The sequence below is a fragment of the Salvelinus sp. IW2-2015 genome, linkage group LG9 (assembly GCF_002910315.2).
Source record: "Salvelinus sp. IW2-2015 linkage group LG9, ASM291031v2, whole genome shotgun sequence".
NCBI lineage: Eukaryota > Metazoa > Chordata > Actinopteri > Salmoniformes > Salmonidae > Salvelinus > Salvelinus sp. IW2-2015.
The window spans coordinates 31457450-31483691 of record NC_036849.1 but is presented as its reverse complement, the minus strand read 5'-3'; the positions used below and the strand labels follow the sequence as shown (position 1 = coordinate 31483691).

Here is a 26242-nt window from a genome sequence, read left to right as displayed (position 1 = left end):
TCTGCCTCCTGGCAAAATAATTAGACTTGCATGAAATTTGTTATAAAACATGCCACATTTACCATGTCAAAATGTACTTTAAACGTACATTTTTCTCTCCCCCGTCAAAACGAGGGCCAGTAAAATGTTTTGCCCGCAAGGTGGGAGGGCTCCTGGTATAAAGCACTTAGTTAAGAGAGTCAAGTGCAGAAATTAATTGAGAGCACAAATCAGTTGACTGCATGTGTGGGTACGCAGACCTACAAGCCACTGTGGCCCCTCATGATGAGTTCAATTTTCTTTCTTTTTTATGGCCCCCCCACCCCCATCAAAGTTCCCCATCCCAACCAACTAACCAACCAATCAGCCCACCCCAAAAACAAAGCCAATCAACCAACCAACCAATCAGCCCCCCCCGAAAACACGGAGGAACTGTTTATAATACTACACCTGATCATGATGAAGACAGTAATGAAATTCAACAAAGCAGCTTACAGTAGGGCTTAGATACGGTTAAGCCCTTAATACTGCAGCATGCTGTCCACATGAAAGGTGATGATTAGATCAGGGGTTTGATTGACGAATGCTCTCCGCCACATCCATTGGAGTGGAGACATGAGGACAGCTCCAGTCGGGAAATTGGCGTACTACAACACAAGTTAATGCAACTGCCTAAAGCCTACCTCAAATGCAAATTCGCTTTAATACATCCTGCTGTGTTTTCCGTGAGCCGATGGGGACATTACTGGCAACGGGAATAGTTTGTATTAGGCTACCTCGTGAATTATTCAAACGTGTTTGGCTGTTTTTCCTCTATGACATGAATGGGTGATAAGATTCAATAAAACCCCAATAAAACTATGTTAGTTGGACAAAAGGGACAGATTGGGCTTTAAGTAAGAACTAAAATATGAACTATAGGTCGTATATAGTGCATTCGGGAAAGTATTCAGACCCCATGAGTTTTTCCACATTTTGTTACGTTACAGCCTTCTAAAATGTATTCAATAGTTCCCCCCCCCCCACCCACCTCATCAATCTACACAAAATACCCTGTAATGACAAAGCAAAAACAGTTTTTTAGAATTATGACATTTACATAAGTATTCAAACCCTTTACTCACTACTTTGTTGAAGCACCTTTGACAGCAATTACAGCCTTGAGTCTTCTTGGGTATGACGCAACAAGCTTGGCACACCTGTATTTGGGGAGTTTCTCCCATTCTAATCTGCAGATCCTCTCAAGCTATGTCAGGTTGGATGGGGAGCATCGCTGCATTCAGGCTGAAGAGTTTAATCTTTGTTTCATCAGACCAGAGAATATTGTTTCTCATGGGCTGAGTGTCCTTTAGATGCCTTTTGTGCAAACTGCAAGAGGGCTGTCATGTGTCTTTTACTGAGGAGTGGCTTCCGTCTGGATACTCTACCACGAAGGCCTGATTGGTGGAGTGCTGCAGAGATGGTTGTCCTTCTGGAAGGTTCTCCCATCTCCACAGAGGAACTCTGCAGCTCTGTCAGAGTGACCATCAGGTTCTTGGTCACTTCCCTGACCAAGGCCCTTCTCCCCTGATTGCTCAGTTTGACCAGGCAGCCAGCTCTAGGAAGAGTCTTGGTGGTTCCAAACTTCCACTGAGGCCACTGTGTTCTTTGGGACCTTCAATGCTGCAGAAATGTTTTGGTACCCTTCCCCAGATCTGTACCTCGACACAATCCTGTCTCGGAGCTCTACGGACAATTCCTTCGACCTCACATGCACTGTCAACTGTGGGACCTTATATAGACAGGTGTGTGCCTTTCCAAATCATGTCCAATCATTTGAATTTACCACAGGGGAACTCCAATCAAGTTGTAGAAACATCTCAAGGATGATCAATGGAAACAGAATGCACATGAGCTCAATTTCAAGTCTCATAGCAAAAGGTCTGAATACTTATGTAAATAAGGCATTTCTGTTATTTATTTTTAAGACATTTGTAAAAATGTCTAAAAATGAGTTTTTTTGCTTTGTCATAATGGGGTATTGAGTGTAGATTAATGTGGGGGAAAAAAATATTTGATCTATTTTAGAATAAGGCTGTAACGTAACAAAATGTGGAAAAAGTCAAGGCGTCTGAATACTTTCTGAATGCACTGTATATGCCCTTGACAGGCGATGGTGTTTCTCTCTGATGTTTTCCTCATTCGTTTTAACTGAACACCTGGCATTCCATCCTGGGAAAAATAAAACACAAGTTTTATCTGAACAGAAAGCTCTGAAAACAGCAGCAGATGTTGTGGGTAAGGCCACTGGGGGCAACAGTCAACAGGGATCAGCATTTCAATAACTATATTTGGAGAGCTTTGCTGGGCAGAGCCAGTGTGTGTGTATGTGTGTGTGTGTGCGTGTATGTGTGTGTGTGCGCACGCGCACGTGCGGATTGGAACAAGCTTCACTAAATCTGTGGCGTTGTGAATACAGTAAGGCAGGTGGCAAGCAATTGGCATATAACCCTTCAACTAACCTAACTGGGGCTATACAGTATTCATTAAAACACGTTGAAATTTACTAAGGTTTCCCAGTGTATTCAGCTGTATCAGTGATGGGGCACTTTGATAGAGGAATACAGTCACTGTTACCATCTCAAACGTTCAGGCTTGGATGAGAAATCAGACTACTTTGTCTTAGGTCTCTTAAATCAGGCTACTTTATCTTAGGTCTCTTAAATAAGGCTACTTTATCTTAGGTCTCTTAAATCAGGCTACTATCTTAGGTCTCTTAAATCAGGCTACTTTATCTTAGGTCTCTTAAATCAGGCTACTTTATCTTAGGTCTCTTAAATCAGGCTACTTTATCGTAGGTCTCTTAAATCAGACTACTTTATCTTAGGTCTCTTAAATTAGGCTACATTATCTTAGAACTTTTAAATTGGGCTACTTTATCTTAAATCTATCACATCAAGCCACTTTATCTAATCTCTTAAATCAGGCTACATTATCTTCATGAGTTCTCAATTCTAGGTATTCAGCTGTACAATGAATGTTATTTCTGAGAAAAAACTACTGCCATAATAGCAATTGTAGCATCAGCTGTGTCTACACGGATGTTATGATATTGTTTGGGAATGGGACTAGTGGTCTCTAGCTACTTACAGCTATAGCATTTTTAGCTCGCATTTCAGCGGAGGCATGTGCTTTCCTTTGATTCTGCCAACACATGCAGAATGTCACTGTGTGTTAGCAAAGATTGGAGGCTCTGCTGTGACCAGAGCTGGGCCTTGTTAAATTGATCCCCCCATGTCAGTGTTTTAGAGCTGTCAACCGACATGAACCGTGACTGCCAGTTGGAAAATTGCTTCAAAAGGGCTAAGATGTAACGTCGTCGAAAATCACTCAACTAAAACGACCATCGTACTTAGATCATATTCAGGCAGCGTGTCCCGATACCAACACCGAACAAAGGCCCAACGTACTATAGCTATAGCACATTGATGGAAAACACACAGTCCAACTGTAACAATTCAGGCTAGTTGATCTGTGTCTTCCGCAAAGGAAGCCCTGGACTGGAATGGAGATTTCAGATTTGATCTGCTTGACCCCAAAACGACAGATAGCAGAGACATAAAACAACTTTTACTGAGTTATCGACCCCCAGCCGTTTTCTTCTTCTTTGTCATTTGTCACTGTAATTTCTTTCAAATTCAGTCCTGCATGCCCCTAGAAAGGCTCTTTCTCCAGCCTCATTGCTCTCTCTGAAATGCAACTGTTGTCGTTTGTTAAGGCCACTAAATAACAGTTGAAAGGTACCAAATATTAAGTGTAGCCTAAATATTCTGACTGAGTGACAACATAATCACCTTTGCACATACAGTGCCTTCAGAAAGTAGTCATACCACAGGAGGTTGGTGACACCTTAATTAGGGAGGACAGGCTCATAGTAATGGCTGGAACGGAATAAATGGAATGGTTTCGAACTCATCAAACACATGGTTTCCATGGTTTCCATGTGTTTGACACCATTCCATTCACTCAATTTCAGCCATTATCATGACCATCCTCCCTTCAGCAGCCTCCTGTGATTCATACCCCTTGACTTATTTCCACATTATGTTGTGTTACAGCCTGAATTCCATTTACACACAATACCACATAATGACAAAGTGAAAACATGTTTTTAGATATGTTTGTAAAAAAAATGTTTTTTAATTAAATAGAGAAATATCTAATTCACATAAGTATTCACAACCCTTTACTATGACTCTCAAAGTTGAGCTCAGGTGCATCCAATTTCCTTTCATCATCCTTGAGATGACTTGATTGGAGTCCACCTATGGCCAAGTCCATTGTTTGGACATGATTTAGAAAGAAACACACCTGTCTATATAAGGTCACAATTGACAGTGCATGTCAGAGCAGAACCTATACCATGAAGTCTAAGGAACTGTCCGTAGATCTCCGAGATAGTATTGTGATGAGGCATATATCTGGGGCAGGATATAAAACAATATCAGAGTGTTGAAAGTTCCCAAGAGGACAGTGGTCTCCATCATTGGGAAAATGAAAAAATATGTAACGACCTCCTAGAGCTGTCCGTCTGACCAAACTAAGCAAACCAGGCAAGATGGACCTTGGTCAGGGAGATGAACCCAATGACCACTCTGATAGAACTACAGAGTTCCTTGGCTGAGATGGGAGAACCTGCCAGAAGGACAACAGTCTATCTACAGCACTTCACCAATCTGGGATTTAAGGGAGAGTGGCCAGACGGAAGCCACTCCTGAGAAAAAAAGGCACATGACAGCACGCAAAAAGGCACATGACAACACGCAAAAAGACACATGACAGCACGCAAAAAGACACATGACAGCACGCAAAAAGGCACATGACAGCACGCAAAAAGACACATGACAGCACGCAAAAAGACACACGACAGCACGCAAAAAGACACATGAAAGAAAGGCAAAAACGTATGTGGTCTGATGAGACAGAAAATGTAACTCTTTGGCCTGAATGCAAAGCGCTATGTCTGGAGAAAACCAGGCACAGCTCATCACCCGTCTAACATTTATTGGGTTTTATTAGTTAAGACATGTAATTGTTTCTAGTTGTCACTAGTTTGCGTTGTCTTATGTAAGGAAGCATGTTGTTTTACTTTACACATACCACACACATGCCTACACACACACAAATGCCTGTCTCTTATACACATCTAGATGTGTATAAGAGCACACACACACACACACACACAGTCTGTTTGCTGTTGTATTTGTACTGTTGCCAGTGTCTTCGGGCTGTGTTGTCCCTATTGTCTTGCATTGTTTTTGTTTGTGCTTTTCTTAATCCCAGGCCTTTTGCCTCTTGCCAAGCCATCATTGTAAATAAGAATTTGTTCTTAATTAACTAGCCTGGTTAAATAAAAAATAAAACATTATTCCTACCAGGAAGCATGGTGGTGGCAGCATCATGCTATGGGGATGCTTTTCAGCGGCAGGAACTGGTAGACTATTAAGTATAGTGGGAACAATGAATGGAGCCAAATACAGGCCAATCCTGGATGAGAACCTGCTTCAGAGTGCAAACGACCTTAGACTGGGGCGAAGTTTTACGTTCCAACAGGCCGATGACCACAAGCACACAGCCAAAGCAACGCTGGAATGGCTTCGGAAAACAAGAATCTGAAAGTCCTTGAGTGGCCCAGTCCAAGCCCAAACATGAATCCCACAAAAAATCTGTGGAAAGACTTGAAGATTGCTGTTCACCATCACTCCCCATCGAACTTAACAGAGCTTGAGAAAATCTGCAAGCAAGAATGGTAGAAAATCCTCAAATCCAGATGTGCAAAGCAGATACGTACATACCCAAGACGACTCAAAGCTGTAATCGTCGCCAAAGTATTGACTCGGGTGTGAATACGTATATAAATGAGAAATTTTCTGTATTTCATTTTCAATGAATTTGCTAAATTTTAAAAAATTGTCATTATGGGGTATTGTGTGTAGATGGGTGTGAGAAAAAACATGTAATCCATTTGTAATTCCGACTGTAAAATAACAAAATGTAGAATAAGTCAAGGAGTATGGACACTTTCTGAAGACAGTGTATAATGAACGCGCGTTCTATTGTTCTAATGTCTTATGAATCATTTCCTGCCCGACCATTCTAATAATCCACCCTTAACGATTGAGGCTGACCATAGCCTGCTGTATTTTTGACATTTTGTATTCAACCCTCACAAGCTATCATTGTAATTACATAATATAGTGCAAACGAGGGAACTCCATAGGTGTCACATACATAGGAATTGGAAGCAACAAAGCAGGTCATGCACAAAATAGAGCTTCACCAAAACATGTTGAAATCATCCAACCACCAGGAGTATTTCAGATGACCTCTCATGCATAAAGACTTGGAAACTGTTGACGACACAGCATAAATGTACATCATTAATCTTCCATGACAAAAGTCCATTGGGGGAATTACAAGAAAGGCAAATGAAACAACTCTTTTTTTTAATTCTCCCAGTCAACAATTCCCGCGTTCACATGTAAAAAATGTACTGTCAACAATTCCAATGAAACTTAATCTATTTGCCCTATATCCTACCCTGACTAGCTACCGTGCAACAAAAATGTATATAAAAATACATATTTTATGAGGGGCATCCAAACACCTGGAGTGCTGGAGTTTCAACCTTTTTATTAAATATTGAGTGGCAATGTAGAATGTAGAATGATAGCAAGTTCCTAACGTGTAGCATTGAATATTAAAACCACTGTAATATCTTGAGTATTGTGTGTACTGTACGTGATGTAGTCAAGTCATTAACCCTTGAAAGTCAAATTCTGACCCCTTTATACTCAAGTCAAGTACAACAATATTTGAAGCTACATTTCATAACGTTGAAAGCAACACAGAATCTTACAGTGTTGCACATTAGTAACTAGCTAATGCAGTAGCTACCTAACTGTTGTAGCTAGCATGTTAAATCAACAAAGGAGAGAGACTTTCTGACAAAAAATCACTAATAGTCGAGTCCAAGTCCAAGTCTTCAACAAATGTCTTTTGTTTCTTCTGGCATACACCCTTAACTGTAAACGCACCACGAAAGACGGCTTCAAACTAAAATCGTCCTTGGGAAGGACTGTCAAGGTTATATCTGGAAAAGTGAATGTATTCATTGCTGCATATTATGTCTGATCAAACTAAGGCTGCCTGGAGAAAGATGCTGATGCATGGGAGACACTCTAAATGGCACTAAACGCAATTAAGGCCCATCAAGATGAAGGTCAGGGGCTGTCTGAATGGACCAAGACGATTAGTGCCTCAACATGGCGCTGTATTTAGAGCTCTGTGCTACTCCTCCTTTCTCAACTCTACTTCTTCCTAATTGTACTCGTTCCTTTAAGTCCGTCCAACCAAACTAACCGTTTTGAGAGGGGAAACTCAAAGCAGGTTAGGTCAGCAAATCGAATGCAATCACCCTGTTGTCTACTTACTAGGATTCTATCCACTTCCCTAAAGCACTAGTCAAAGTAGCCTATGTGGAATGGACCGTGGAGGGCCAAATGACTTCCAGGTACGTATCAGGTAGAGAGACACTAAGAGTAGTTATAAGATGAATAACTGGACATAAAGATGTATTGGCAACATGGCTGCACGGAGACAAAACCCTGCCGTAATCAATCACGTGTTTGTAGTTCCGCATGATAGCAGAGCATATTTGTGAAGGAAAAAAAAGAAAAAAATCTAAATAAATCGCTGAATGGTGCGTGTACATCTTTTAAATGATGTCCACAAGTTAATCCCATCATGACACTTATCAAGACATTTGTCCAACACATTAGTGATCACATTAATTCTTCTTAAACATTTCCATTTCATGTGGTGAGTTTAGCAGAGCCTCCAAGCTGCTTTTTGGATGCATACACAGCTGAAGGGTTGGGGGGGGGGGGTTGGGGGGGCGTACAACACAATGTTTCTACTAAACAATGAATGAATGTCTGCACAAAAATGAAATCACTGGTGAGTATTAAAGGGATAGACCGACCCCCCCCCCCCCCCCCCCCCCCCCCCCCCCCCCCCCCCCCCCCCCCCCCCCCCCCCCCCCCCCCCCCCCACCGGTTCCTCCAAAACATGGACACCTAAAGTTTCTGCTTTGTGGCCTCAGCTCTGATTTGAACAGAATATGAACGTTGCATAATAGTGTAATACCAATATTCTATAAACATAAACTTAATATAGATACTGTGATCTTTTCCCAGAGGTAACGATTTTTTCTCATCTCTAAGATAAAAATGTTTTGATGTGGAATATTAATGCTGCCTAATACTATAATCTCTGCCTCGATCCTGCTGTCTCTAAACATGGGGTTTACATACTTGGAATGTAAACAGAGATTTCTCTCACTCATGTTTTATGTCTAATGTACTACAGCATTGACCTGAGTGGATGTGTGGTTAAACCACTTGTTGGAGAGAAAAAAAGCTTTTCAGAATTCATCCGGTAATAACAATGTATGATTTTGTTTGTTTCAATCTCTGGGTGAACACTTTCAATGGCAAGTGATGAGTTTTTTTGTGTTCCATTTATATACTTCAATAAAATATCGGACAATCGGTGGCAAACTCTCAACACCGCATCCTCTGTAGATCGTTTGTCTCTGTAGTTTAAACACAGCAATCTACCGATGTATAACTGTTTTAGATTGTCAGAGACCATTACTAGGATGTACTTAAGAATAAATGCCACACACTGTACTCATAAGAAGAAAGGGCTCCAAAAGGGTTTTTCGGCTGTCCCCATTGTTTTCTGGGGAGAGAACAGACAGGAAGGAGGCGATGCACCTTCCTCTAATGGAATTCTGTCCTCTTTTTTCATGTTAATGTCTTGCAAAGGGCATATATGACGAGGGTAATGTTTAAGAATAATAATGGTGGGCTCTACCTCGTTGCACTACAACCAATCTTTCGTTTTTGTCTCATGTCGAACTGAAACCTTAGTAATGCGTTGGCATGTCGTGGAAGTGGGGTGTGAGGTGCACGCCCGCGCTGGTTAACTGACACCATCTCTCCTCTTCTGGGATATTTACACTCAACGTAGACCAAAGTGTGATGACAGATTTGCTCCCAAGCCGACTATGCCCCTAAGCCATTCTCCACCATGTCCATTCCTTTGCCTTTGATGAGACTGAGGTAGCTACTAGTTAAGGTGAAATACCATAGACAATAATTCAAAGTCTGCAGTCAGGCACAAAATGAAGCGCGCCCATATTGCTCCCAGTAATCTGCAGTGCTATATCCTCATTAACAGTCATTACCACTTATTAACAGGCATTCCCTCTAAATCTACAGCTAATGGCTTGATAAACACAGAAACAGAGAGAGCGCTAACCGAAACCCACTGGGGGTAACCTCCAACGTTACTTTTAGACTTCATAAGTCTCTCCCACGGTCTGCAGACCAGAGGCCGTCTATCCAGCAGACTACACTGTAGAGCCACAAGGCCCTGTAGAATGTGGTACGCTCAGCCGAACACACCATTGGGTGCTCACTGCCTGCCCTCCAGGACACCTACAACACCAGGTGTCACAGGAAGGCCAAGAAGATCATCAAGGACCTCAGCCACCCGAACCACGGCCTGTTCTCCCCACCTCCATCACTGTATAGGAGGTTCATGGCAAAAACTGTCAGACTGGCCAATAGCTCCTACCCCGAGACCAACAGGCTGCTGAATAGCCAATAGGCAGCTAGCTACCTGCTCTCCCTGTCCTCCTCCTGCACCCCCGACTTCCCAAAACAACAGCCACCTACATGTTTCATTCTTCGTCAGAGTAAGGCTCTGTAGAATGCAACTGTGTTGTACTGTAAGAGCTTTAGCAATGTTGTGGACAGTACTAAAGAGCTACAGCTATTTGTATCATCATGTTCATGTAAAAAAATGTTGGATCTGTAGTTCTGATGCTTGTACCTTATAAAGTCGTATTTATTCCTCGGGAATCAGTACAGTCAATAATTCCATAACATTCTGAGAAACAGTATGTTACATATCCAAGTTCAATGCTGACGTAGCTTTTTCTGGGTTTTAAATGTAAAGCTTGATATCCTCCTGATCCTAAAGTTTGGGATTATCCTGATCCTAGAGAGGTTGGTGATGCTCCAACGTCCCGTCATCATAATGCCAAACGCTGAGCAGCACTTCCTTTTTGGCATAATAATAAAAGCAGTGACATAACAATATTTACAAAATATATATACAGTAGTCGTCTGTGTTATTACTTAACCTTCCCATTTTCGAACCGGTCTAGTAAAATGGATTAGAAATGCAACAAAATATAGACCGAACTAAAAAAATACAAAACTGAGAACCGAATTTCGTTGAAGCATCTGTCCATCATATTAGTGAGATTATGAAGATTTGTCCATATCGGCTGGTTGACGGGAAGCTTTACACAGCACCTTTAAGTGATATTGATTGGATATGCTCTGAAAACATTGTTTCTCTGGACAAGCTCGAATCTGCCTTTGTAAAGGAACCGTACCGTCACGGGTGGATGCCTCCCAAAGACTTTTAATATAAGCATTAATAATAGATGACATAGACGCTGCTCGAGGAGTATATCAACAATATTTAGGTATCCAAACTCCTTCTCATAAGATCATGGACACCACTACACCCAAGGGGAATTCTTTATGAGCATCGAATGATATGATGCTGTAGAAAATCTGCAAAGTTTACAGTTTCTGCAGTTGAAAATATATGCAGGATAAAAAATATCACATTTTGACATGGAAGGTACAAATAACACTAGATCAAACACAATCAGAGGTGAAAGTATTACTGGCTGAATAAATATGCCTTATCGTGTATTAAACAGCAATGCCAACATACAGTCCCTTCAGAAAGTATTCACACCCCTTGACTTTTTCCCACATCTTGTTGTGTTACAGTCTGAATTTAAAATGGATTAAATAGAGATTTTTTGGGGGGGTCACTGGCCTACACATAATGTTAAAGTGGAATTATGTTTTATGAAAAAAAGAAAAAAAAGAAAAGCGAGTCAATAATGAGTCAATAATTAATCAACTCCTAAATAAGCCTAAATAAGTTCAGGAGTAAAGATGTGCTTAACAAGTCACATAATAAGTTGCTTGGACTCACTCTGTGTGTAATAATAGTGTTTACCATGACTTTTGAATGACTACCTCATCTCTGTACCCCACACATACAATTATCTGTAAGGTCGCTCAGTCGAGCAGTGAATTTCAAACACAGATTCAACCACAAAGACCAGGGAGGTTTTCCAATGCCTCGCAAAGAAGGGCACCTATTGGTAGATGGGTGGGGGAAAAAGTCAGACATTGGAAATCCTTTTGAGCATGGTGAAGTTATTAATTACACTTTGGATGGTGTATCAATACACCCAGTCACTACAAAGATACAGGCGTCCTTCCTAACTCAGTTGCCGGAGAGGAAGGAAACCGCTCAGGGATTTCACAATGAGGCCAATGGTGACTTTAAAACAGTTACAGAGTGTAATGGCTGTGATAGGAGAAAACTGAGGATGGATCAACAACATTGTAGTTACTCCACAATACTAACCTAATTGACAGAGTGAAAAGAAAGAATCCTGTACAGAATAAAAAATATTCCAAAACATGCATCCTGTTTGCAACAAGGCACTAAAGTAAAACTGCAAAAAAATGTGGCAAAGAAATCTACTTTATGTCCTGAATACAAAGCGTCATAACGCAAGTCCAACACAACACATCACTGAGTTACACTCTTCATATTTTCAAGCATGGTAGTGGCTGCATCATGTTATGGGTATGCTTGTCTTCGGCAAGGGAGTTTTTTATGATGAAAAGAAATGGAATAGAAGTAAGAGCAGGCAAAATCCTAGAGGAAAAACTGGTTCAGTCTGCTTTCCATCAGACACGGAGACAAATTCACCTTTCAGCAGGACAATAACTTAAAACACAAGGCCAAATCTACACTGGAGTTGCTTACCAAGATTACATTGAATTCTCCTGAATGGCCTAGTTACAGTTTTGACTTAAATCGTCTTGAAAGTCTATGGCTAGACTTGAAAATGGCTGTCTAGCAATGATCAACATGTCACGCCCTGGCTTTAGTATTCTTTGTTTTCTTTATTATTTTAGTTAGGTCAGGGTGTGACATGGGGTATGTTTGTGTTTTGGGTGTTTATTATGGTAAAGGGGGTGTTGGTTTTWGTGTATGGGTTTGTGTTGAGTGTATGTGTCTAGGATTGTCTATGGTTGAGTGTAGGTGTTTAGGAAAGTCTATGGTTGCCTGATTTGGTTCTCAATCAGAGACAGCTGGTTATTGTTGTCTCTGATTGGGAGCCATATTTAAGGTAGCCATAGGCTTTAGGTGTTTGTGGGTAATTGTCTATGTTGAACGTTTGTTGCTTGTCTGTGCACTTACGTTATTTAGCTTCACGGTCGTTTGTTGTTTTGTTAGTTTGTATATAGTGTTCGTTTTGTGTTTTCCTCTCTCTTCTCAATAAAATAAGATGTATTTTGCACACGCTGCGCCTTGGTCCAATCTCTCACAAGAAGACGATCGTGACACAACAACCAACTTGACAGAGCTTGAAGAATTTTAAAAATAATAATATGCAAATATTATATAATCCAGGAGTGCAAAGCTCTTGGAGACGTACCCAGAAAGACTCACAGCTGTAATTGCTGCCAAAGGTGTGGGGTGTGAATACTTATATAAATTAGATATTTCTTCATTTCATTTTCAATACATTTGCTAAAATGTCTAAAAACATTTTTTCACTTTGTCATTCTGGGGTATTGTGTGTAGATGGGTGAGAAAACATATATATTTAATCTGTGTTGAATTCAGGCTGTAACAACAAAATGTGGAATAAATCAAGGGGTATGAATTTTTTCTGAAGGTACTGTACTGTATGTACTAATGTAGCCAGGATTCTGTATGTTCATGTTTGTCTATCAATAATGCATGCAGAACCCATTGCCGTAGGGTTTATCAGAACCACAGTACTGTGCAAAGCTAGCCAATAATAATCTTTGGCTTTAACTGGTGGCCTCCAGATGTGAGGATGACTGACTTCTCCACTCCACCCTCTTGTGCGTGAGTGGTGAGGAGGTGTCCTCTGCGTAATGAGGGTAATAACAGGAAGAAGGCGAGCTGGAAAAGAAGCAGGCCAGGCTGCCGGCCAAGCCTCACCACTCAATGTTATACGGGCCCACTCTCTCCGGAGGACACAGCAGTGGAAATGGACAGTGCATCTCCTTAAACCAATGGGATAAATCACTGATTCTGATATCCTAAGATGTCCAATAGCAGTACCACCTGTGGCTTTTCATTCTTGTCCAGGCAAGTCACAAATATCATATACCATGTGACATGATATATCAATATATTGTAAATACAGTGCCATACGGAACTATCCCACAAAGGCGTAAACTGACAATCACAAAAGAGGTGTGTATTTTTGCACAAATCTGCTCTCTGTCATCTTCATTTAATGTTTAAACTCGTATAGCCACTGTCAGAGATTGTCCCCTTGGAGAGAGACGTTAACAATAGGTACTGTCAATGGGATAAATGACTCGGATGTATCATGTTCAACTGAAGTTATAATAAACTGAACAAAAATATAAAAACTCAACGTGCAACAATTTCTACGTTTTTACTGAGTTACAGTTCATATAAGGAAATCAGTCAATTGAAATAAATTCATTAAGCCTGAATATATGTATTTCACATGACTGGGCAGTGGTGCAGCCATGGGTGGGCCTTGGAGGGCATAGGCCCACCCACTGGGGAGCCAGGCCCAGCCAATCAGAATAATTTTTTCCCCCACGAAAGGGCTTTATTACAGACAGAAATACAGAGAAATACTCCTCAGCACCCTCATCCCCATTTCAGCTCATCAAACATGGGACCAACACCTTACATGTTGCGTTTAGATTTTTGTTCATATACTCAATTTCGACCATATGGACCATGTGACTAATTCAAGTGTTTGGCATTGTGTGGCAACGAATCAAAAAAAAGATCTGCTAACGTCAACAGAATATCAGTGTCGGACTCTCTTAGTGCAAGTCAGCAGTCGAACACTAAACACGCGGAAATATAGTGGCTTTTCCACTTAATTGAGAGGGCTTCAGTTTTTCCTCATCTGTAGCTGGCTTCTCCAGTGCTCTGTGAACCGAGCATTTGCCTAATCTGTGTGTGTTGATAAAACATCCAGCACTCTCTCTCTCTGGCAGATGGCTTCCTAAGGCCAAAGAATGCCATTATGTGGGCAGTGCAGATTAACGAGGGACAAATGAGCAGATACATTAAGTCACACAATAGCACTGTCTGTCAACAAACTGCTGTAGTTGTCCTTACATGCAATATATTCTATCATAAAATATACAATGTCCTATATGTAATACATCCAACAATATTTCAGTCAATGAGAGGGATGTGAATGCAATAACAATGTAAATGCCAAGATGTGGTGAAAATAAGGTTGTGTAAGAGACCTATTTTCCATGTTCCAACCATCCGTATAACAGAGTAATTCATATGTGTGGTTATGTAACTGTGTATCACAACAATCTTGACTCCTTAGCAGATGATAATTAGCTGGGAAACAGAGGAGAAAATAAATAAAATATTATTACATTACAATGAATTATTGAATTATGGAGACTTTTCATTGTGAGTCAGATAATCCTCAAAATGCAACTGAAAATCACCCCGTCGAACTGTTCACTTTTATTCCTGTCTTGACCTCGCCGTTAGCCTCTCGGGTGGCTTCTTATGCTCAAAGTATCGATGGTGAAGATACCATGCTCAGAGCTGCTCATACGGTAATTTAATTCCAAATGAAAATAAATAGTCAGCGAAAAAATATATACTTAGTATAATGGGTACTGTGCTCTCAACCTCCAACCACCTCTCAATATCACAGAAATATCTATTTCAAAGCTTGGCTTCTCTTCAGTGGACGGTGTGAACAAGCGCTATGGAAAACCACGTTACGAAAAGTACACCAATCATCTTTATCTACACAGGTTTTTTGCAGACCTGCATGGGGTCAAATAGTATTTGTTTTCTTCAGCTGTGCTTGATTGAGCTTGGCTGGCTCAATGGAACGAACGGTCTCAGAAATGCAAACCCTGTCCATCTGGCACTCCAAGGAAGGCTCAATCAAACGCTCAAAGAGTATTTTAAAGACAATCAATACTGTTTGGACACAGTTCCGGTTATTTGTACAGGCCTCAGCTGTTCCGGCATTCTGTTCTTAAGCTCTTAGGGATCCTAGAGGTTTCCCTCTTGTCTGTCGCTGTGCAAAGTCAGCTGTGCTCGTTGGGACTGACGTCATCCGACCTGATCCCCGAGCGATGGGATTAACCCCTAGTACAGTATATGCATTGTTGCTTTCACTGACCCAGCATCAGTCATTTTAATCACAGCAGTCCCTGTAATGCTGAGCAATGCACGCTGTGTCTTAATAATAAAATCTAATGGCAGCAGGCGCTTTAAAAATATACTTTTCTCTGTGAACAATGACTATTTTTGTTTGCAGAGGCTAGCGAAAGGAAGGATGGAACGATTGTTTGTCCTGTGAAGTATATTATTCTGCGGTAGTGTACTGTAACTAAAGTACATTACTGCCTCATCACAGCTAAATGATTCATGAAAATGATCACTGGGACATTTTTGATTCTCTGGTCTGCAGATGGTTGAACCTACAGTACAGTATTGCTGCACCAACAAGGGATAATATACTGTGTTAAAGCATGGAAGAATGACTTGAAGCATTCAGGCTCATGGGGTCAATGTTCACACCACCCACTGAAATACTGATCGTATGCCTTCGAGAAATGCCTTATTGTTACTCGAACTGAGCCGAATACTCCACATAGCAGCGTATACTTCTGTTTGTTGCAGTGTGTTCCCAAGGCGATTAACTAACTGAATGTGACTGGGGAATCGGGTATCATCTGCGGCCCGTGGTTACAAGTTTGTGTCGATTCCATGAGGCAGAGGCGACGTCATCATGAAAAAAGGATTGAAAATGTGGGCATATGTTTGTGTAGAAAAATCTGAATGAATTTGACCTGCCTTTATTCAGTAACACAGTATCTAGTCTTGTGTTACCATACTCCCAAGTGTAGGAAGCCTGGAGCTGAGACTACACCGTATCTGACCCATGGATCAAGTCTACCCCTCTGAGGATCTGTAGAATAGAGAGAAGCAGGTGGGTGAGAGAAGACTCATTTTAATATGGTTTACACTGCTAGGGAATGAGAGGGCCCGGATCCAAGAGAATTGGATGAGGAACAAAAAAAATATATATGAATCTTTCGCAAATCAGCATTAATTTGAATAGTTTAGAAGTAAATTTCGTGTCTACGCCATTTACAATGTTTTGTAGACTTCAAAAGCATTGAAAGAAACGGAGAGCTATGCAACTATATTTTAATGCTGCAGAGATTTATTTGATTTACGGCATTTAATGTGAGCTGCAATTAAATCATTGTCAGCAGCAAATGTACATGATGTATGCCTACTGTCACAGCAGTAAATTACTGAACACTACAAGATACTGTAAAAATCACAATCTTAGTTTGCTACAAAAAAAAGTCAAAATGTTAAACAGCTTCTTTTTTTTATTTTATTCATGAGGTATGAACATAACCTACACTATTAGAAAAAAAGTTCCAAAAGGGTTCTTCGGCTGTCCCCAAGTGAAAACCCTTTTTGGTTCCACATAGAACCCCTTTGGTTTCCAAGTAGAACCCTCTGTGGAAATCAAGAAAGGTTATTCAAAGAGTTCTACTCTGGGGACACCCAAAGAACCCTTTTAGGTTCTAAGTAGCTACATTTTTTTGTTCTAAGAGTGTATGTGTAAATTTGGCATGTACAAATTCTGGCAGGGTTTGACACCATACTCTTTGACACCATACTCTTTGACACCATACTTGTGCCAGCACTCCAGAGGCAACCATTAGCACCTAAAAAATCCTTCCAGGTTGACAATTAATTCAGGTCTTTGTTCTCTTTTTATCAAGCCCATTTAACTTAAACGTTTTACTTAATCTTCAATAAGACACAAAATGAGTATAAGAAAAAGGCTGATCAAAGGTAAACCTGCTTTCAGAGCAACCAAATGAAAGTAGTGAGGTTTACCATTATCAGTCGAAGCCTCTGAATCCATACAAATTACTATGCATAGTGCATATTTCAAAGCAGTAATATTGTAATTAGGGGCCGAGGAGTGAGTATTAATGTTTGGTATTGGCTGTGACGGAAAAGATGCTGGCAGCATAATATTCCTGCAGATACCGTGCACGTACCACTATCCTACAGTTAAATCCCTGAGTTAGCTAACGTAAGTACACTATACTACATTAATACCTGAAGTTAGATACGTGCAGTACACTATACTACATTAATACCTGAAGTTAGATATGTGCAGTACACTATACTACATTAATACCTGAAGTTTGTCGTTAATGACAGTTAAGAGAGAATTTGATCACATAAACCTTTATCTTAGGAAAACAGTTGCCTACAGATAAAGACGTGCAGACAGTAACAATGTGGCAAATCTACAAAACCTCTTTATGTATTCACAAAAAATACAACTGCATTGTCAAAGTAGCCTAATCTATCAGCAATGTTGCCCAATATAAAAATGTGGTGGGGGACTAAGCTGTGGGGAACGAGTTGGAAAATATCAATGAACTGATTGAAACACTGACTAATTTTTTGTGTTGGCCTGGTACTGCTTCTAAAGACGTGTACTGTAAGTCCTCCAAGGGCACAATATTGCATAAACACGGCTAAACCTAGTACTGTAACACCATATGTGACCAACAGCAGTTGGGTGATTCTCACGAAACCAGTCTGTAGCAAATTGAGTAACAAACCCCATGATGCATCTGCAAAAATCAACTCTCATTCGGAAGACTAAGATGTCTAGTTTTTGGCAAAGTGTATTATTTTAAATACATTTGACATTTTCGCCTGAAGTCTATACTCACCACAAATTGTCATTACCAAAATGTGTCTGAAATAAATTATTGAATCATTTTATACAATTTTACTTTAGAAAAGCCTAACTGATTTGAGTAAAACACAACATATCTTGCTGTAGTTTGTCCATAAATCATACAAATTGTATACTAGTTGAAGTTTCCATTAAACTATACTATTTATTATGTGAAAACACAGTGTCTGTGGACATGGGGGTCTCTTTACCGTAACACTTTCTAAAGTTCATGTAAAAACTCCAATAAATGTTTAAAATTAAATTAGATTCACCCATGATGCATCGTCTAGAGTAGTCCTTAGATGAGCACAAGTTAATTTATTTGCTTATATACTTTCAGAAGGAGGTTCTTCTTCTCAAACACCCCATTACCCCACTTGGCCTTCTCATTACCGAAATGGATAAAAAGCTCAATTTGGGAAAAAGTCAGACAACCATTACCTTAACAACATGGAGGCAATAATGGGCTTTAGTGAAGTGGTCAATTGTTTACTGACTCATAATAATGTGTCTCCTATTATTTACAGATTGACCTAAGGGCCTCTCATTACCGAAACACACATTTCTCATTACCACGTTATTTTTAGGTCCGTTTTGGTAATGAAAACCTTAAATTAGGTAATGATAATAAGCTAATTATAATGTATAGTCAATGGTTGTGCTCCGCTGGTAACTTTATTTATTTACTAGGACCACTCCCTAAAACTATTGTATACATTTTTGGTAAAAAAAAAAATGTTATATGATTAAGTAGGGTTTGTCAAGAAATATGGATTGTATAAACCCGATTTAACTTACTTTAAGCCTCAATCAGCAGTTTGGGTTTCGGCAAAGAGCAACCCCACCACTTAAAGTAGGAGCTGTTTTCACACTAACATATACTGTTGTTTGATATCCCAGTTTTAGATCATTTACATGCATTTTGTGTTATGCAGTTTGCCCAAAGGATCCCATTCAATCCAGAACATCTAAAAATACCTTTCAACACAAATATTCACATCCTAATACACCAATACTACTTGTAAAAACCTTGGATGAAGTATTAACTTTGTTACATTTAGGTCCACTTTTGACTTTTGAAAATACATGCATGTAATTACAGTACTTTAATAAATTGCATTAACATCAGTGATTTTTGTATAATGGCAAACTGATACAAATCGGTAAAAAATTTCATGACAAACTATGCACACACATTATCGAAACACGCAGTCTCATCTCTGATACCTGCTCATCATTACCGTAATGCACCAATATTTAGGAAATAATCAAAAAATAAAACAAGCAATTTTGGCTTAATCGGATAGTGTGACTTTTGTACTTTATCCAAATGTGTGAAAATCAATATAATTTAAAAATAACATGCATATATAGACAAGTGATTATGACAACAACAAAAAAAGGTTGTGTTACAATAATGAGAAATTACAAAATACATCTTAATAATTACATTTTCAGTGTTAAGTTTAACTCAGGCCTTTTCATTAGGGGAGCAATGTTTAAAAAAATACTAGAAAGTGATTTGTTTATTAATTTTTGGAATTTGAAAACTGTTGCAGTAATGATAATTTCTGTGTTGGTAGTTGTGGAAATTGTGGTCAAATGCATAATATTTGATTTAAAAAATATGCATAATAATCATAAAATAAAAATGTACAGATCCTAATCTCAGTGATCCAAGAGGAAATTTAGTGAAAAATGACACTTGAGAATTTTGGGGTCAAATGTCAGTTTCGTGAGAATGACCCAGTTGTGGCTAGTATTTGAGAAGTCTTGCAGAACTAATGCTTTGTAGATTGTAGATCTTATGGGTGGGTGGTCAAACGGGACGTCAAGGGAAAAAGACCAACCACACCCTAAGTGATGTAGACCCACTACTGCACACCCTAAGTGATGTAGACCCACTACTGCACACCCTAAGTGATGTAAGACCACTATGCAACATCTAACGTTGTGGTTAGGACCCCTACTGCACACCCTAAGTGATGTAGACCCACTACTGCACACCCTAAGTGATGTAGACCCACTACTGCATACCATACGTGATGTAGATCCACTACTGCACATCCTAAGTGATGTAGACCCACTACTGCCTACCCTAAGTGATGTAGACCCACTACTGTACACTATAAGTGATGTAGACCCACTACTGCACATCCTAAGTGATGTAGACCCACTACTGCCACCCTAAGTGATGTAGACCCACTACTGCACACCCTAAGTGATGTAGACCCACTACTGCACATCCTAAGTGATCTAGACCCACTACTGCACACCCTAAGTGATGTAGACCCACTACTGCACATCCTAAGTGATGTAGGCCCACTACTGCACATCCTAAGTGATGTAGGCCCACTACTTCACACCCTAAGTGACGTAGACCCACTACCGCACATCCTAAGTGATGTAGACCCACTACCGCACACCCTAAGTGATGTAGACCCACTACTGCACACCCTAAGTGATGTAGACCCACTACTGTACACCCTAAGTGATGTAGACACACTACTGCACATCCTAAGTGATCTAGACCCACTACTGCACACCCTAAGTGATGTAGACCCACTACTGCACATCCTAAGTGATGTAGACCCACTACTGCACATCCTAAGTGATGTAGGCCCACTACTGCACATCCTAAGTGATGTAGGCCCACTACTGCACACCCTAAGTTATGTAGACCCACTACCGCACACCCTAAGTGATGTAGACCCACTACTGCACACCCTAAGTGATGTAGACCCACTACTGCACACTCTAAGTGATGTAGACCCACTACTGCACACCCAAGTGATGTAGACCCACTACTGCACATCCTAAGTGATGTAGGCCCACTACTGCACATCCTAAGTGATGTAGGCCCACTACTGCACACCCTAAGTGATGTAGACCCACTACTGCACACCCTAAGTGATGTAGACCCACTACTGCACACCCTAAGTGATGTAGACCCACTACTGCACACCCTAAGTGATGTAGACCCACTACTGTACACCCTAAGTGATGTAGACACACTACTGCACATCCTAAGTGATCTAGACCCACTACTGCACACCCTAAGTGATGTAGACCCACTACTGCACATCCTAAGATGTAGACCCACTACTGCACATCCTAAGTGATGTAGGCCCACTACTGCACATCCTAAGTGATGTAGGCCCACTACTGCACACCCTAAGTTATGTAGACCCACTACCGCCACACCCTAAGTGATGTTGACCCACTACTGCACACCCTAAGTGATGTAGACCCACTACTGCACACTCTAAGTGATGTAGACCCACTACTGCACACCCTAAGTGATGTAGACCCACTACTGCACATCCTAAGTGATGTAGCCCACTACTGCACATCCTAAGTGATGTAGGCCCACTACTGCACCACCCTAAGTGATGTAGACCCACTACTGCACCACCCTATAGTGATGTAGACCCACTACTGCCACACCCTAAGTGATGTAGACCCACTACTGCACACCCTAAGTGATGTAGACCCACTACTGCACACCCTAAGTGATGTAGACCCACTACTGCACACCCTACGTGGGTTTGCTGTTATGCCAATTTGCCCTGATGTTATTATGGTGCTATATTCCTTTTATAGAAATACATTAAAATGCACCAATAACCACCAGAAGCTATAAGAAATAGCGTTGTACATGTTCCTTTAATTTGGATGGTTCCCGGTACAATAAAATATAATCTTTCCTTTAAGCAACACCATATGGCGTCTGTCATATCCCAGTAGGAAACCCTTCATAAAGGTTGGGTCACGTGTAACATATGGCAGAACAATGCTGCTGGGTGAGCAATGTATACTACAGCCTTGGTCAAAAGGTCTGGAACTTTTTGATAGTGTCCTCAACCTGTACCCAGAAAATAGCTGATTCAAGCCGTGGTCCAGCTGTTCTCCATCAACTGCTACATGTGGCAGAATAATCCTGAAAGCCTCACAGGCCTTTGTTAAAAGTGTTCCCCCGTTTGCAATGGGGTTGTGTATGGGGAACTTCTTAAGACGGGGAAAAGTGTAGACTCCCTGTATGTGAGTGGACTACAGCCAATGCCAAGAGGTCTGAACCTTTATGGCACAGGTGACAGTGCACTCGACTCACCACATAACCACAGGCAGGGCTCCTGATTCATTCCCAACTCTGGCTAATGGCCACCCTATGGTTTCAATCATGCATTAAGTTAAACAGTGGATCAAATATGGCACAACATACAGTTGAAGTCAGAAGTTAACATACACCTTAGCCAAATACATTTAAAGTCCGTTTTTCACAATTCCTGACATTTAATCCTAGTAAAAATTCCCTGTCTTAGGACAGTTAGGATCACCACTTTATTTTAATAATGTGAAATGTCAGAATAATAGTAGAGAGAATTATTTATTTCAGCTTTTATTTATTTCATCACATACACTCAATTAGTATTTGGTAGCATTGCCTTGAAATGGTTTAACTTTGGTCAAACGTTTTGGGTAGCCTTCCACAACCATCCCACAATAAGTTGGGTGAATTTTGGCCCATTCCTCCTGACAGAGCTGGTGTAACTGAGTCAGGTTTGTAGGCTTCCTTGTTCGCACTCGCTTTTTCAGTTCTGCCCACAAATGTTTTATAGGACTGAGGTCAGGGCTTTGTGATGGCCACTCCAATACCTTGACTTTGTTGTCCTTAAGCCGTTTTGCCACAACTTTGGAAGTATGCTTGTGGTCATTGTCCATTTGGAAGACCTTTTTGCAACCTAGCTTTAACTTCCTGCCTGATGTCTTGAGATGTTGCTTCAATATATCCACATAATTTTCCTACCTCATGATGCCATCTATTTTGCGAAGTGCACCAGTCCCTCCTGCAGCAAAGCACCCCCACAACATGATGTTGCCAAACCCGTGCTTCACGGTTGGGATGGTGTTCTTCAGGCTTGCAAGCCTCCCCCTTTGTCCTCCAAACATAACGATGGTCATTATGGCCAAACAGTTCTATTTTTGTTTCATCAGACCAGAGGACATTTCTCAAAAAAAACGATCTTTGTCCCCATGTGCAGTTGCAAACCGTAGCCTGGGTTTTTATGGCGGTTTTGGAGCAGTGGCTTCTTCCTTGCTGAGCGGCCTTACAGGTTATGTAGATATAGGACTCGTTTAACTGTGGATATAGATACTTTGTACCTGTTTCCTCCAGAATCTTCGGTCCTTTGCTGTTGTTCTGGGATTGATTTGCACTTTTCGAACCAAAGTACATTCATCTCTAGGAGACAGAACGTGTCTCCTTCCTGAGCGGTATGACGGCTGCGTGGTCCCATGGTGTTTATACTTGCGTACTATTGTTTGTACAGATGAACGTGGTACCTTCAGGCATTTGGAAATCGCTCCCAAAGATGAACCAGACTTGTGGACGTCTACAATTTTTTTACTGATGTCTTGGCTGATTTCTTTTGATTTTCCCATGATGTCAAGCAAAGAGGCACTGGGTTTGAAGGTAGGCCTTGAAATACATCCACAGGTACACCTCCAATTGACTCAAATGATGTAAATTAGCTTATCAGAAGCTTCTAAAGCCATGACATCATTTTCTGGAATTTTCCAAGCTGTTTAAAWGCACAGTCAACTTAGTGTATGTAAACTTCTGACCAACTGGAATTGTGATACAGTGAGTTTTCGTGAAATAATCTTGTCTGTAAACAATTGTTGGAAAAATTACTTGTGTCACGCACAAAGTAGATGTCCTAACCGACTTGCCAAAACTATAGTTTGGAGTGGTTGAAAAACGAGTTTTAATGACTCCAACCTAAGTGTATGTAAACTCCCGACTTCAACTGTATGCAGTCATGGAACTGACAGAGAGAATCTGACAGAGAATCTGGGGGGACAAATTCTCAATACCAGTGATCTGATCTTGTAAAAGTATTAGTCTCTGGGAACGACATTGAGCTAATGATTATTAATAGGCAATAAAATGGGGTAATGAAACTATTTCAAGATCATTTCTGGGTCTTGGTTTTAAAGGCCCACAATCGCATTATTGCTCATATTAAATTATTTTCACATTCCAACCTTCAACATTCAATTTATGCTTTTCTCTAACCATTCTGATTTGATAGACTCCAACATTTAGATACACCAATAAGGATTTATATACATGATTCCATCAAATTCCACCAGCTCTACACGTCAGATTCGATGTTGATGCCTTTGCCAGGCTCTTGCTGCCTTGGGTGGTAGATGAGGCTTGGCAATCGGTCTTGGGTTGGTGCCAGTCGATTTACAGCACGCGCTAACGCTGTGGTGGAATAGTATAAGTTTGGACCAATAAAATCACATAATCGATGAGATGTCATTGGGGGGGGGGGGGGTTACGCTCAGAAACAGTGCCGCTGGTCCGTTCCTTAACCAGCCATGCACCATAGGTTTGAATAGCCCAATGCCCTGAGAGCACCTGTGGTTTCAGCGAGCCACCGTCTTAATGATGACATAGAGTACATATAGGCTACCTGTTGTAGTTTACAATTCTACAGAAAACAGAGCTGGACCGTACAGCATACATTTTGCATTTGACTACATTTTCACAAGGTCAAGTTGGTGGTATTAATGATAGCTGTTGGGTATTTAGAAATGCGTTGGCTTACCATACACTCCTTGGCAATGAATGCCCTCCAAAAAGATGTTGAACAGCCACAAGAGACCGAAAACTAAACCCATCTTCACGTTAATGTCAACATATCCACTTCGATGGTGATAGGTTCTTCCCAAGGAGAGATGCAGCTTGTCGGAACTCAGTTCCCGCGGTTCCGCACCAGGATTCAGCGTAAATCTGGTTGAGACACCATTGACACCGGGTAACGAATGTTTATTTGAAATGCATTTGGTTCTGTGAATATTTCAGTGGGAGCAGGGACAGCAGGTAATAGCATAAATGATTCACAGCGATGGATAACAACTGGTAAATGTTGTGCCTACAATGGCACATCAGTCAAAATCGCCAATGTCCGTGCATTCTTTGAAGCCTCAACAGGATCTCCTTGATTGTGACATTGTAAAAGTAACCGAGAATGCAACGCCGATAATTCTTTCGAGAAAACGCTTATACCGATTCCAGCAGCTTCCATTGCTAAACGGAGATTAAAGACATTCTGATATCCACTTGCGGCTTTCCCTCCCCTCTCAAAGGCTTGCCACAGTGTTCCGAGGACAGCAAAGCAAAAGGTTTTCCTAGAAGCTGACACTGAGCCGCTGGATGTGACGCGTTCATGCAAGCACTATGGCCAAAGACCGTGAACGTGCCATCCCCGGCGGATAATAATTCCCGGTTTTAGAAGCGTATTTGACTCATGATGCAGGTTACCTATGTGTATCTCGAAATAGCAAACGACGATTCGTCGTTACGTTACTCGTTTTAATCTGAAAGTGTCTTGTACAAATTATTATTTGAAGAGGATGTGTTGGTTCTGAGATGGTCAGTAATGCTGTGCACTACGTACTGCGCTGAAACGACAAGCCTCCGCTTCCCGCCGACATCTAGTGCATGACTCCTCATAGTCCGGGGCCTTAACGAAAACAACGTTATGAAGCCGATACAAGCATGGAATTTGGTACAAACATACCGCAGGTGATATGAAAACATCCCAGATGGGGWGCCAATTTCAAACTGAAAAAGGAAGCAAGTTATCAGGAAAATTCCAAATGGCTGCAATAATAGCTATTTGACCATTAAACACTGTAATGCAACAGATAAAAGCATTACATTTGGAGCAAACATTTCTCAGATCATATGAAAACATCCTAGAAGGGCTGCTCATTTCAAAACTGACCAGGAAGCAGAATTAAAAATGGCCGCTGATGGAGATAGTAATATATCCATAGTCATATTTAAAACAGTTTATTATGTGATTTAAGAAAAAAAAAATGTTGAAACTAAATCAAGTAATAATACATCCAATGTATTCCATAAGTTCTGATTAGTGAAGAAAAGGCTTAGGGCCCTCCTTCGCATATGCCAGCACAATGGCATAATGCAGTGTATGACAATCCAGCATCCTGGCATTGAGTTTTCTGCATGCTTTGTCAGCCTCAGGTAAGAGTGTCAATAAAAGTGTCACGGAATCAACAGTTTTAGCCCATCCAAATCTTTCTGGTGAAGGTGCTAATTAGATGGTTTTCAGACCTATTGACAAAATGCTTGTTTGATACGCTGCTGGGTTGGAATGTTGCAGCAGTGCAGCTTGTGTCAAAGACCCAAGCCGCCCC

General features: G+C 40.8%; 1 protein-coding gene across 1 annotated transcript in view; it reads right to left on the bottom strand.

Annotated features, from left to right (window-relative positions):
• Positions 1–25499, bottom strand: part of LOC111968948 (MAM domain-containing glycosylphosphatidylinositol anchor protein 2) — a 249599-nt gene extending 224100 nt beyond the window's left edge. The window contains exon 1 of the mRNA XM_023994932.3: positions 24625–25499. Within this exon, the coding sequence (XP_023850700.1) occupies positions 24625–24697 (73 nt within the window). The 5' untranslated portion in view covers positions 24698–25499. The remainder of the gene's footprint in view (positions 1–24624) is intronic.
• Between the last annotated feature and the right edge of the window lie 743 nt (positions 25500–26242).